Source organism: Balaenoptera acutorostrata, chromosome 3, assembly GCF_949987535.1.
Source record: "Balaenoptera acutorostrata chromosome 3, mBalAcu1.1, whole genome shotgun sequence".
NCBI lineage: Eukaryota > Metazoa > Chordata > Mammalia > Artiodactyla > Balaenopteridae > Balaenoptera > Balaenoptera acutorostrata.
In genome coordinates, this window is record NC_080066.1 from 87,477,706 (window position 1) to 87,492,820 (window position 15,115).

Sequence of the window (15,115 nt, forward strand, 5' to 3'; positions counted from 1 at the left end):
ACTCTAATTTATCTCTTCATTGCTTAATAGAGCAAGAATTCAAGGTGCTACCTTAGGACTTTAATATTGACATTATTATTATCTACAGATTTCTTCCTTCTTATGACATTCTACTTACTTTGTTTTTAGTATAGTTCTCATGTCACAATTTTACTAGTTCTGGCTATGGCTGTCTCATTCCAGTAATTGCTTTGACTTTATACTGAGTTACTGATTATGAAAAATATGGAATGGTTATAGAATAATAGCAGGCAACTATGCCATTGATTGCCTTGTGCATGCCAACTACTATTCAAGAACCTTCATTAATTCATCAAATGTTGGTGTGCTTTCAGTGTGCCAGGCACCGTGCTGAGGGCTTGAAATACAAAGTCAAACAAAACATAATCATTGCCCCTATTTAATTTTAAGATAATACTTTAAGGTATGTGATATTATCTATATTTGGCAGATAAGGAAACTAGGACTTAATTAACTTGCCTGGGATAGTACAGCTAATGAATAATGGAGCCAGCATTCAAATTCAGGTCTGCATGATGCCAAAAACCCATGCTCATTCCACTATAGCAACTGATCTGCCCTTTAAGAAGATAGAGTTACTGACATTATGTAAACAGATTCTAATTTTAAATTGTAGTATTAATGATTTTAATTCCATGTATGTTTTATTTTTTAAGCCTGACAGAGAAAGTCAAGATTCCTTGTTCGATAGAATTTCAGAAAGTTATGTGTCACTTTTCATGAGCATACCTCTAAGTCGAAAGGATGCATTCTTTCAGGTAAATATAGAAATTAACTAATTATGTTAATTATTTTTATAGCAAGTGAAATATAAAAATAGTTATTTTATTTAAACACATATGAGAACATATTTTGTTACTTTGCAAGCAAAATTGCCTAAAGTAGAGTTAATAATGATAATATTTAAAAAGTCATGCCCTTCCACCCCAGAATATTGTATTCTACTGACTAAAAGCCTTACAGAATCTCCTCAGTGTGGTATATGTATTTGTTTGCATATTAATAATTTGAAAACTATTGACTTGTTCTATGTATAGTCTTGGTTTTTTACCTACAAAATTATCATTTTTCTTTTACTTTATAAAGTATCTTTCGATCTAAGAGGACTTAACTTCTTGTGTTATGCCTAAGTACTAAGCACATGTTACAGTAAAGAACAATGGACAAGTTTATGAATCAAATGTTTTACTATGTCTGTTATAGTAAAATAATTTGGCTAAAATAATTTATGTTCTTGAGTAATGTGAAATGAAGACATGTAGGAATTTCACTGAGTATTTTAAAATGTAAACATCTAGCATTTCAAAGCAGAAGCCACATTCAAATACTTTGTTGTACTGACATCTGTAAATCAGAAATACAGAAGTATTTTTGAGTCAGTCAATGTTTTCATGGGTAAAACCTAAAATAAAAATAAATGTCCTTCATGATGAAAACATAAACGAACTTAAATTGCCGAATATTTATGTTCAGTCTTGATCTATCTCACAAACATATACATACAGTATTGTAGAAGGAAATCAGTAGTGGACTGGGCATAAGGAGACTTGGCTTCACATCTGGAATCTGCTCGTAATTACCCAGGTGATCTTGGCAAGACATTCAGTCTCTCAGTTCCACAGCTGGTTGTCCATCAGATGAAGAGGTTGATCCATGATTCATAAATTGTTTATAGAACACTAATGTTCTGAAAGATAGACTAAGATTTTCTCTTCTAATATTAAATTTATTTTTCTTATTTTCAGGAAAATAATAGTTAATGGTTGGGATTTTTGGTCATTAAATTGTCTAGAGATGACAAAACCAGCTGTTTCTCCTATCCATACGCTTTCACCTAGTCTATCCCTTTGTGGTGTTTCTAGCCTATACATGTGGCTTGATGAAATCAAGCATGCTTTAACACAGGGCTCTTAAGAAAAGAATAAAAGACCTATTTAATGTGAACAAAGGAGGTAGTGGCACCATTGCATATCCCTTATTCTGTAATTTCTGGTCTTACATTTATGGTCCAAATGTTCTCCCTTGGGATGGATGTGCCTTTTGGTAGATATTGTATTTATAACCCTTCTCAAATCATGACTTGATTTTTTTTCTAAGTCCCTATTTTCAGTGGCTTTTTCCAAGGAGAAATTAGAAGTTGTTTAACCAAGATTCAAAGCCTCACTTGAGAACAAATAACATGTACACCGTAATAATTTGACCCCTTGACCTTTGTTCAGTCATTTTATAATGTTCCCTCTCCCTGTCTCAGTGCTTGAGAACCACGCCACCTCCCTACAGGTATATTACCTCCACAGCTCTATAAGTAGAAATGGAGCCTCAACTCTCATTGACCAATTTCTATTATTTTTAACTCATTCAAATAAGAAGGTGTTTTGTTACTATTGGCTCATCTGATTTATCTTACCACAGAAAGAGAAAACTATTAATATTTAAGAATCAAAAAATTAGCTTCAGGTCTCACTATTCAGTACAAATTAACTGAATCTGAACATATTTAGTATAGCTTTTGCTTCAGTTTCTTCCAATATCATACAATGATATTCCTTCAGAAATTTTCCCAACATCATTTGACACTTGATCTCTTTTTCCCCTAATCTCCTGAAGGTGAGATATTCACAGAAAACTTTTAAAAGTTCCTCTTACTTACCTTGTTCAACTTTTAAATTTTGATTATTAGTGTGATTTTATATACCACAATTATAATATGTGATTTTTCTGGTAGTAAAAATGTTCATGGTTCATTCAGTAAAATTAAATATATCAGTATTTTAAAGCATTCTTCCTTCTCCTCTTCTCCCCTACCCCAAAAAACTTATGGAGTTCTTCAAAGAATACCATCCATTACCAGCAGATTTTAGCACTACTGGATTAGGCGACTATATTAGTTTCCTGTTGCTGGTGTAAAAATTATCACAAAGTTACTGGCTTAAAACAACAGAAATTCATTGTCTTACAGTTATATAGGTCAGAAGTCCAAAATGAGTCTTATAGGACTAAAATCAAGGTATCAACAGGGCTAGTTTCTTTAAGAGGCCCTAGGGGAGAAGCCATTCCTTGCCTCTTCTAGTTTCTGGTGTCTGCCAGCCTTCCAAAATAGTAGATAAAATATTTTAAATCTTTACTATAAAAATCTGGTATCTTCCTGTGTTTAGTCAGTCCCCGAGAGAAACTTAGTAGTCAAGCGAATTAAAGTCTAATAGAATACTGGTAGTACCATCTGTTTGTATGATACAAATATAAAATCTGATCATGATTTTACAGTCGTGGTTATGATATATTAACTCACCTAAACAGGCTTCAATTATTTAAAAACATGCTCTTTATTTTCACCACACACTCAAAGTGATAATTGTGTGACGTGATAGAGCTGTTAGCTAATGCTATGGTGGTAATCATATTGCAGTAAACAAATGTATCAACATGTTGTACACCTTAAACTTACATAGTATTACATGTCAAATATATTTCAATTAAAAAATATATATATATATGCTTTTTATTATAATGACCTGAAAGACAGTATTCTTTTTCTGAAAGAGGGTATCAATAGCAAGGTTAAATGAAATAAATGTAGAATCATTAAAGTATCTTATCTTAATTGTAACTTCATCCTTTATCCAAATTAAATTTTTTTTTCCCAAAATGCTAACAAATAGCCAAATTGACTGACTTTATTTTCAACTCTTCTTTGTTCATATTCCTCAGTTAGAAGTGCAAAGAAGTGCTAAATGGCCAAAAGCAAGCTATAAGAAAAAAGGGGCACGTATATTTCACAAATTTAGTAATTTCTTTGATAGTTGAGATATGTTAAATGAAATATGGAATTATTTTAATATGACTCTGTTTTTGGTAGGTGTATCCTGATTGTTTGGCACAAGCTATCTATGCAACATTCCAGGAAGCATTTCCAGAATCCAGTGATTTCTTTAATGATGAATTTAAAGAAGATCTAGGGAATAACATTTTTCTCTGGTTGTCAGGTACGAATGTCATTAAGTATTGATCATTATTGTGGTACCTAAAACTTTTGAATTGCAGCGTTTTGTTTACCCAGTCAAAAAAATTTGTAGTTCTTTGCCTTACAAAACATAGCATGTTGATGTCTGTGTTTCAAAATAATAATGATTATTTATTTTATTCTGAAAATTCTGTTATACTAAAATTAATCAGTTGTTTACTTTAGAAAGCCAAATAATTTTACAGGCAGTGGAATTATTGTAGAAACCCAAATTGCCATAGAAAGAAAACCATACCATATATATTTTATATTTGTAAGAGAAATATTTTAAGCTGCTTTTGGAACACTGCTGGCATTTTTATAGCAAATAATATTGGGTAAATTCTAGAGCTAATTGAGTTCCTTGTAGAACATAAAATCATTAATCAAGGAAAACTTATTTTTTGAATCGTGTGTGTGTGTGTGTGTGTGTGTGTGTGTGTGTGTGTGTGTGTGTGTGTGTAGGTAGGAGTGGTAGGACTCAAAGGCTGAAGGGAAGTAAGATTCCATCCTAGAGTACTTAGCTAGAGATTTAGGCACTTGGGTTTAAAACTAAGCTATTGTTTCATATTCCTGGAAAGACCTCCCCAATATTGTTTCCTAAGACTTACTATACCATTATGGACTACCAGAAGCTATTGACTGTTTTCAAGTCCTTCTTATAAATCTGTCCAAATTTTGACTAATTTTTTAGAACTGTTTTGTGTAAATTCTTAGTAACCAAACCATTTCTTTAAGAAAATGTTTCATATTTTAAGGAGGGAGTCCTTGGGAGGTACATGCTAGAAAACAACCCTGAGGACCACCCACCTCCATCAATACACATAGGACAGGAGTCTCCTAATTATAGAGAAAAATCCAACTAATTCAAATATAAGGAGCAAAAAGAGAATGAGCACAGCATTCATACAAAAATACTATAAGAAAAAAAATGTGAAGAACAGAACAACTTTCCTACAGACCTGTTGTAGAATGAATTGTGTCCCCCAAAAATTCATATTGATTTCTGTGTGAAATTTTATAAGTCACTGTCTTACTTAATCCTTTTATTCAAGTTAGTTTTGTCATTGATTGTCTAGGGTTTTCTATGCATATCATCTGCAAATATAGTTTTCATATTTCTTTTATGATTCTTATGCTTTTAACTAGTTTCTATTATGTAATTAAAGAAGAATGTATATAACATATTTAGATGAGCAATAGCAATGAGCTAGGAGATTTATAAGGAAAGGTTTTAAAGTCCTCTGGTAAATCCAGTGGGGGGTGTCTACTTTACGCTCTTCTTTTGGGTCTTCAAAGCATTCCACATGCAAACTGCCTGAAGTAAAGGCAAGAACATTAATATAAATACCTTATCCTATTTAAATATCAGAATGGATAGTTTTAACTGAAGTAAACAAAAATTTTCTTGTTCAGGACGTTTTATAGGCTATGACTGGTAGAATTAATCTGAAGGTTGAAAATTCAGCAATTTCTATTATTCTATTTTCCAGTTTACTAATTCTTTCTTCTGTCCCCTCCATTCTGCTGTTAAACCCATTCTTGATTTTTTAAAAAATTTGGTTATTGTACATTTCAGTTATAAAAGTTACATTTGGTTCTTTTTTATATCTTCTGTTTCTTCACTGAGACTTTGTTCTCTCATTTGTTTCAAGTGTGTTCATTATTGTTTAAGCGTTTTTATGATAACTGCTTGAAAAATCCTTGTCAGGTGATTCTAACATCTGTGTCATCTAGATGCTGGCAATTGTCTTTTCTCATTCAAGTTGAGTTTCCTAGTTTTTTTATATGACAATTAAAACCTGGACATTTTGGGTATTATAAGACTCTGAATCTTATCTAAATTTTGTGTTTCAACAGGCCTCCTCTGACACTGCTTTAGTTGGGGGAGAAGGGCACTGTCAGGTGGGGAATGAAAGTCCAGGTTACCCACTTGGTCTCTTTTGACATAGCGGTGGGAGGAAGGTTTGTTACAGCTCCCAGCAGACCTCTACTGATACCACCCTGGCTTTTAGGGACAGGGATGTCTTGTTACTGCTCCCCAAGTGGCTTCCACTGACACTATAAGGGGGAAGGTAGCCTTGTTATATCTGGGCAGTGGTCACAGTCTCCACTAGGCCTCCTCTGACACCACTTTCCATAGGGAGAGAAAAGTGCACCTCATTCCAGTCCTGTGGGAATAAAAGTCTTCGGTCTCTGCTCTGCCTCCTCTGATACTAACCTAGTGAGAGTGGAAGCTGAGGCTCTCCGACCACCCTTTTCTGGCAGTGGTGGATTTGGAGCAGCAGATTTTCCTGTTGTGTTTGGCTGGAGTAAGCAGTCATTGTCTAAAAGTTTTCTGTCCTACTAGGCAGCCCTTTTCCTGGTCCTTGGGCTAGAGAGAGGAGGATTTTCTTGAGACTTCTTTTATCTTTGCCTGTTACCATTTCTGGATTCTGGTTTCTCTAGCACCCAGTTTGAAATATGAGTCAAAAAGAAAACCCAAGGACTTCACTGTTGTGTTGTACCTTGGGTCCTGAGGTTCCTAGTTAGTCTGCCTTCTTGTCTCCACCTTTTAGAGTCTTCTAATGTGTGTTTATAAACACATCCACTGAAACTGGTGTTATTTCATATTGGGTTACCTGAGAATACCTTATGAGAAGGTAATATTGATCAGAGACTCAAAGGAAGTGAGAGAATGAACTATGTCGATATCTGGAATGAAAACTTTTTAGGTAGAAGGAACAGCATATGAAAAGGCCATGATGCAGGTAGAAGATTAGCATATTTGCAATGCAGCAAGGAAGCCAATGTAGCTGAGGTAGAATGAGAAAGGAATTGAAAAGTAGAAAGATGAGGTCAGAGATATGTCTGTAGGTTAGGGCATCTCATAATTTATAGGCAGTTATAAGGACTGTTTCATTATGAGTGAAATGGAAAAGCACTGGATGATTTTGAGCAAATAATACTTGTAACCTAAAATATGTTTATAAGGGATCACTCTAGCTTTTGGGAGAACAAGAGACCATAGAGGGGACAAGGGTCGAATCAGGAATGCAGTTGGAGATACTGCAGTAATAGAAGTGAGAAATGGTGATTGGTTAGAACAGGTTGGTTAAAGGATGAGGAGCTGGCAAGTTATATTAGATAAGTCTGCTGGCAGAGTCCGTTGGATTTATTGATATATAGAAGTTGAAAGTGGAACAAATAAAAGAGTCGTGGATGATGCCAAGAATTTTAGCCTGAGCAACTAGACAACTACTGAAATGGTGAAGACTGTAAGAGAAGGTTGTGGTGGTAGGATTTTATGCAATCAGGATTTAAGTTTGAGATGTAATATTCGTCAACATTTGCATTTTTTATAACAAAATCTCAAATTTTTAGTGATTATTTTAAAATATAACAAGGAGATGACTATGCCCTAAATGGTGTCTACACTATAGGAGAATTACAAGAAAGAAATAGTAAACACTAAAAGCATTTGAAAGCAAAGGAAGAAAAAGTACAGTGATAATTAAGGTAATCTTCATAGCCTGACTCAAGAATATAAGTAGACATTGAAGGAACAGCAGAACTATGCTAGATGAATGGATGCTGGACTCAGACTTGGGCAAGAATCTAGACATGACAAGTGGTCTCCATTTGTACCTATAGAAAGAGGGTTAAATCCACAGCAAAGTCAACAGCATGCTGAGCAAGAGAAATCCACATTTTACATAAAAAATCCCACTTAAGCCTCAAAAATCCTTATTATAACGATATGCTATTATTCCTTTACAAAAGGGAAAACCAAGGTTAAGAGAATTTGTCCACAGTTACTACTAAGTAACAGAACCAGGATTTCAGCTTAAGCCTGTCAGACTCCAGTGTCTGAACTCTTATAAATAATGGATTATTGCCCCCTGAGGTGAATAAAATAAAAACACCAGTATTTAATTTATGAAAAACTGTTGCAGAGAAGGAAAAGGGAAATTTTTTCTGAAGACTTAGAGGAAGCAAGCCCTCCCTAATCCTCCCAGTGTTTCCCAGCAACTAGTTGGGCTTTATTATTCATATGCTAAAACACGTACTTGATTAACACCCTAGGATTCACAAAAGGTGGAATGATCTCAGTTTTATTATAAAACCATCTACACAGGCACAAAATTGGTCTATCTTTAGTAAACTTCATTGCTCACTTCTAGTCTGAATACGGCTGTTTATGAATGCATATCCTTCCAACATAGGCTAGTCATCCCTGTTGAACACTTGTTTCAATACTTCTCTGTGGGCTACTTCACCTTAGTAGAAAACATTTCTGTAACAAAAGGATCATCTATTGTTTCCTTGCCTATTAACTTCACATCAGGCAGAAAAAATGGTTTAAAGTGGAGGGTAGGTGTGGCTAAAATGGGAAACTCGAGGAATCCTTGTGATGGAACCGTTCCATATCCTGACTATATCATTGTCTATATCCTGGTTGTGATACAGTATTATAGTTTTACAAGGTGTTAGTTACCATTGTGGGAAACTAAATAGAGGGTATGGGGATCTCTCTATTATTTCTTGCAAGTGCATGTAAATCTACACTTATCTCAAACAGAGTTAAAAAAATTCAAACCTGCATTTTCTTAAAATAAAAGGCAGCCATGCTGGTGGGAGTGTATAATCAATATCTACTAAAGCTGAACATGTGTGAGTTTGGACCAGCATATCTATGACTCCTAGGTACATAACCTACAGAAATGTACATATTTCTGTACACCAAAAGCACAAAATGTTCTTAACAGCACTATTTATATAATAATCAAAACAAACTGTCCAAATGCCCATCAATAATATGAAATTTAGATAAACTGTGGAATATTTATATAATGAAATACTACCAGCAATGAGAATGAACACACTATAATTATATACAGTAGTATGAACAAATCACAGAAACAAGGTTGAGGGGGGAAAAAAGCCAGACACAAAAGAGTAGATCCTGTATGAGTCCACTGATACAAAGTTCAAAATCTGGCAAAACTAATCTATAATTTTAGAAGTAAAGATAATGTTTATTCTTGGGAATTGGTCCTGGCTAGAAAGGAGGGCACCTGGAGTGCTGAATATTTTGTTTCTGAGGGCTGGTAACATGGACACCATATATTAAATTTGTGAAGATTCATTGAGCTGTACATGATTGTTCATTTTAATTTTTATGCATCGATAAAAATTTAAGTTGAAAACCAAGGCAGTAGTGGTAGCTGCACTAGAGCCTCTATGGTTTATTTAATCATGAATATGTTTGTACAGATTTCTCTCGCAATGCATTTCTCACATTGCATACCTATCAAGAGTCACATGTTTTCTGAGTCTGTGCTCATAAACGACCTTTTCAACTTTTAGTAAGATTTCATCTCTCAGTTGTGATTAATTATTTTGTATTGGCTAGAGCACTTGTTGAAAGAATTTTATAAGACATGTTTTTCTTATTTCTTTGTTGAGGAGATGTTTATAGCATAGATCTAAAATACTTGATTCAATTTCTCCTTATTAAAAACAATTCCTTTTTATCAGGATGAAGTAATCACTTTATTAGGTTATTTACATTATATTCAGTTTGATTTCTTACATTGTCATTTGGCTTTCATTTTTGGTTCGTTTTTCACAAACAAAATTTTTGTTACCAGAGTTCCTTATACACAATTCTTAGAGCACCAGAGACTGTATTAGTTTCCCATTGCTACTATAGAAAATTACTACTTAGTTTAAAACAACATAAATGTGTTATCTTATAGTTCTGGAAATCAGAAGTCCAAAATGAGTTTCACTAGGCTAAAATGAAGATGTTTGGCAGGGCTGTGTTCTTCTAGAGGTTCTAGGGGAGAATCTGTTTCTTTGCAACTTTTCTGCAGCTGTTTTCATTCTTTGCCTCATGGCCCTCTTTCATTATCAAAGTCAGCAATGGATAGTCAGTCTTTCTCATATTGCATCACTCTGATACTGACTCCTCTACCTTCCTTTTCCATATTTAAGGACCCTTCTGATTACATTGGGCTCACCTGGACAAGCCTGCATACTTACCCTATTTTAAGGTTAGCCAATTTAGAAACTTAATTCCATCTGCTCCCTTCATTCCCCTTTGCCATGTAACATAACATATTCACAATTTGGGAAGATTAGGATATGGAAGACTTTGGAAGCTACTTCTCTAGAGTAGAGACACATTAAGATTTTGTATGATTGGCTAGATTTTGGCACAAGCCTTATGACTGAATCCCACATGGCAGCCTTACAATGAGCAAGATTAAAATTTGTGCCATGACTTCTGGCTTCTGCTTAGGATGTAGAAAACTAAAATGATATTACTTCCACCCTTCCACCAAAAAACACTGGACTGTCTGCAAATTCAAAACTTTCCTTGAACCCATCAGAGATTACGGAGCAGTCAACCCAAAATCTAAAGAAGGGTGCCTCCAAGGAGAGACCAGATGCAAGCACTTGCTCATCGGGGGCAGATGCAGCCAGATACCATAAAAGCCAGTAAGAAGAATTCAACCAAAAAAAAATTTTTTTTTGTCTGCACCACGTGGTTTGCAGGATCTCAGTTCCCCGACCAGGGATTGAACCCTAGCCCCCTGAAGTGGAAGCACGGAGTCCCAACCGCTGGACCACCAGGGAATTCCCTTAGCCAAAATTTTTAATGAATTGCTTAAAGCTGAGTATGGTCTAGTGTGAGAATATAGAACCCTTAGTAGCTACATAAAACAAGGGAGAAGTTGCCCTCACTTACAAGCTTCTCTCCACACATCTTACAAGAAATATTGAGGGTGGAATAACAGTCTTGAGAAAGCCTGGGGGAATGTAATAGAAGACACTGCAAAAAAGGCATAAAGCCTTGCCTGGACCCTTCTATCTCCTCTATGTTAACAACAACAACAAGCTTTAAGCCGCAGCAGGAGGAGGGGGAAAGGTTGGGGAGGAGGAAGGGCAGCAAATGCAGTTTCCCTTAGGGAAGAAGTGGAGACACAACTCACCTGGGAAACAGAGAAAACTACCTCTACGCCAGAGGCCAGGAATACATACTGGGCCAAGAACAAGTTTGCTACAGCTGGGGCAAGGCTGGATTACTGAGAAGACCCTATCCCAAGACCCAGGAACAAAACCCAACGCTGATGCTGATTCAGAACAGAGAATACCTACCACTACCAGGCTAACAAACATCAACTGACAGGTAACAGCAGTCTACTGCTGGGAGAGGGGCACAAGTGTGGAAAAGACCATTTCTGAGAAGACACAAAAGATCTAAAACTGAGAGTGGAGCAGATGCTGATGTGGAAGTAAACTAACAGAAAACAAAAACCTCTGGCAAGGCAGTTTACATCGTAAGAGGAATTTGAAGCATGTAGAGTACTAAAGGTAATCATAGTAACAACAAAACCCAAACACAGCCCAACTCTCAATTCCCTTCCAGACTGACTTAATTACCCATGCTTAAGGCCAAACAGAAAAACAAAAAGCCCATTTCAAGGCCTGAAAACTATTTACTTCATCTTTACTGCATTACACAATATGTCTGACTTTCAACAAAAATTATGAAGTCTACAAAAAAGCAATGGAAAAAATAAACACACTATCAAGAGACAAAGAAATCATCAGAACCAGTTTTAGATATGACACAGATATTAGAATATCAGACAGGAAATTTTAAGTAACTATGATTAATGTAGTAAATGCTCTAGTGGAAAAGATGGATAGATAACATGTATGATCAGATATGTAATTTGAGCAAGACATGGAAACTATAGGAAAGAAGACAACATAGGCCAATGGAACAAAATTGAGAGCCCAGAAATAAACCCTCACAAACACAGTCAAGTAATATTTGACAAGGGAACCAAGAATACTCGATGGGAAAAGGATAGTCTCTTCAATAAATGGTGTTGGGAGAACTGGATCACCACAGGTAGAATAATGAAATTGGACTCCTATCTTATACCACTCACAAAAATTAACTTGAAATGGAGGAAAGAACTGAAACCATAAAACTCTTAAGAAGAAAACATAGTGGAAAATCTCCTTGACATATGTCTTGGCAGCAATTTTTGGGGTATGGTACCAAAAGCACAAGCAACAAAAGCAAAAATTAGTAAATGGGACTATATCAAACTAAAGAGCTTTTGCATAGTAGAAAACAACAAAATGAAAAGACTACTTACGGAATATACTTGCAAATCATATCTGATAAGAGGTTAATATCCAAAAGATAAAAGGAACTCAGTTCAATAGCAAAAAGGAAACAATCTGATTTTAAAAATAGGCAGAGGAACCGAATAGATATTTTTCCAAAGAAGACATACAGATGTCCAACAGGTACATGAAAGGATGTTCAACATCACTAATCACCAGGGAAATGCTAGTCAAAACCACAATGAGATATCACCTCACATCTGTTAGAATGGCCATTATCAAAGCGACTACAAATAACAAATGTTGGCAAGGATGTAGAGAAAAGAGAACCCTTGTGCACTGTTGGGAATGTAAATTGGTGCAGCCACTATGGAAAACAGTATGGAAGTCCCTCAAAAAATTGAAAATAGAACTCCTGTGTGATTCAGCAATCCCACTTCTAGCAGGTAGACTGAGTCTTCCCCCTGATCTCCTGCCAGGCTGTAGTGTGGAGTGAGGGGCACTGGGCATTTGCCCCTTCAAATTGGGAAGTGTGACAAGGTGGCAGCCATCAGTGAAAGTCTCTCTCTGCTCTGATTGTTGGCAAGCCAGCACACGCGCACTCCTCACAATTAGAGTCTAGGCTTCTCCAGCTCTTCTGTCTCAGTGGATTTCCCAACAGGCATGGGGGCTCCCCAGGGCAAGGGTCCACCTGTGTGGACCTTCTCTTCCTTACAGACCCCTCCAGGGGTGCTGGTCCCAACCCGATGCCTTTTCCCCCCACCAAGTCTACCCAGTTACGTGGAGATCTTCCTTGCAGTTTTGGTTTTATAGGAGATACTCGGCCGGTTTCCAATTAGTTTTCCTTGAGTAATCTTCCACATGTAGATGTATTTTTGATGTGTTTGTGAGGGGAAGTGAGCTCCATGTCTTCCTACTCTGACATTGATCCCCCTCTCAATAAAAAAAACTGTCTTTTAATCTCCTGATCTGTTAGCCTTACTATACCCCAGATTTTCCAGGAATACACTATATATTTTAAAACATAGACAATCTATTGAGAAACATTCAAATGAGCAACACTTCAGACTTCTGAATATTTTATCTAGTGGCAACTAATGTGAAATAGACGATAACCAAATCTAAAAACACTTAGAAAATTCCAATTTGATATCAAAATATAGCAAATAATCCTCATTGAATACTCACTACTGAGAAAATACTGGCTATGTTTATGAGTATATCAATGTATATTAATAATGATAATATTAGCTCATATTTCCCATTTACTGAACACTTTAACATATACTGTCTCAACCATCAGAATAAACATATGGAGTACACAAAGGAATTTATATTGTTCTCATTTTTATTGCTGAGAATATAAATGTTTAGTGTGGTTAAATCAATTATTCAACCCTATACAGCTTTTGGAACAAAAATGGAACTTTTTAAATGGAATTTATTTTTATTTCTTTTAGGGTACTATAATTGATTCATAAACGTTATTTTAAAAATAATAGGGGCTTCCCTGGTGGCGCAGTGGTTGAGAATCTGCCTGCTAATGCACGGGACACGGGTTCGAGCCCTGGTCTGGGAGGATCCCACGTGCCGCGGAGCGGCTGGGCCCGTGAGCCACAGCTGCTGAGCCTGCGCGTCTGGAGCCTGTGCCCCGCAACGGGAGGGGCCGCGATAGTGAAAGGCCGGCGCACCGCGATGAAGAGCGGTCCCCGCACCGCAATGAAGAGTGGCCCCCACTTGCCGCAACTGGAGAAAGCCCTCGCACGAACCAAAGACCCAACACAGCCAAAAATAAATAAATAAAGTAGCTATAAAGGAAAAAAAAAAATTGCTGTTTAAAAAAAAAAAAAAAAAAATAATAATAATAATAATAATAGGAGCTACAGATAGGGAAATTTTTAAAACAATAATCACCTATGCTGAGAGGAAATCATGTTAATATTTAAGCTATAGTCACACATATGCATACGGTAAAATTGTCCTTCACATAAAAACATACTATGATTGCCTTTATATGTTAACAAATACTTACAAGGTAACTTTTAATGGATACTTCATGATCCACTGTATGGATGTACTGTTGTTGGATATTTAGGTCCTTTCCAAGTTTTCACAATATTAATCTCCCCTTATGTCCGTTTATGAACTTAGCTTATGTCTATGAGTTAGAAAGGTATGTATCAAGCTTATCTCTTTTCTAATTCTCAGTCTTATATGGTAAGACATTAACATTTCTATGTAGAGATTCCCTCTTTTGAAACTTGAGACTGACAGTCCTCACAGGAGTGTTGTGAGAATGAAATGTATAATGCTCCTAAAAAGGCTTTGACAAAAGATATTTTTAAAATCCTAATTTCTTTGGCTAAATATACATATTTGTATCAACAGGTTTAAAACCTAAAAAAGACTTTTGGACCCACTGGAAGCTGAACGAACTCTCCACAACAACCATTCATGGTAGCAAGAAAACACCTTCAGAATCTATAAAGGACAGGATTGCAAGAAGTCAAGAATGCATATCAACTTGTAAGTAAATTTATTATATACTGCCGATTGAAATAGCCAAAATCAAGTGTATCATTATTTTTTTGTCAGAATTTTCTAATGATTTATTTTCTGGTGAGAGTCTTAAAATAACATTTGATTTGTAGATGGGTATTATAGTAATTTGAATATTGCTTTATATTTTAGTTTTTCATTATAAAAATGGCATGTGCTTAAGTCCTTTTCTCATTTGCATGTTATTATGTTTTTATATTGATTTGCGGGAACTTCTCAGGTTTGTAAGAACACCACAAATATTCTTACTTTTTAGCTGTATTGCTATCTGGTTAATAATGTGTTTTACCAATAGATAAGTTTAAAGTTTTTATTCAGTAAATTTAAATAATATCTTCTGTAGTTTCAGTTTTGTGGCATGTTTGTCAGAACTTTCTTACCTAATATTATGAAAAAAAAAAA

The 15,115-nt window shown here is 35.6% G+C and overlaps 1 protein-coding gene across 7 annotated transcripts in view; it reads left to right on the forward strand.

Annotated features, from left to right (window-relative positions):
• The window catches only part of FAM227B (family with sequence similarity 227 member B), a 280,693-nt gene that overhangs the window by 54,415 nt on the left and 211,163 nt on the right, over positions 1-15,115 (forward strand). For all 7 annotated transcript variants that reach the window (XR_009007680.1, XM_007170433.3, XM_028163551.2 and 4 more), the window contains 3 exons: positions 678-779; positions 3,878-4,004; positions 14,543-14,680. Coding sequence is in view for 6 of the 7 variants with exons in the window: in XM_007170433.3 (XP_007170495.2) it covers positions 678-779; positions 3,878-4,004; positions 14,543-14,680 (367 nt within the window). In the remaining variant the exon portion in view is untranslated. The remainder of the gene's footprint in view (positions 1-677; positions 780-3,877; positions 4,005-14,542; positions 14,681-15,115) is intronic.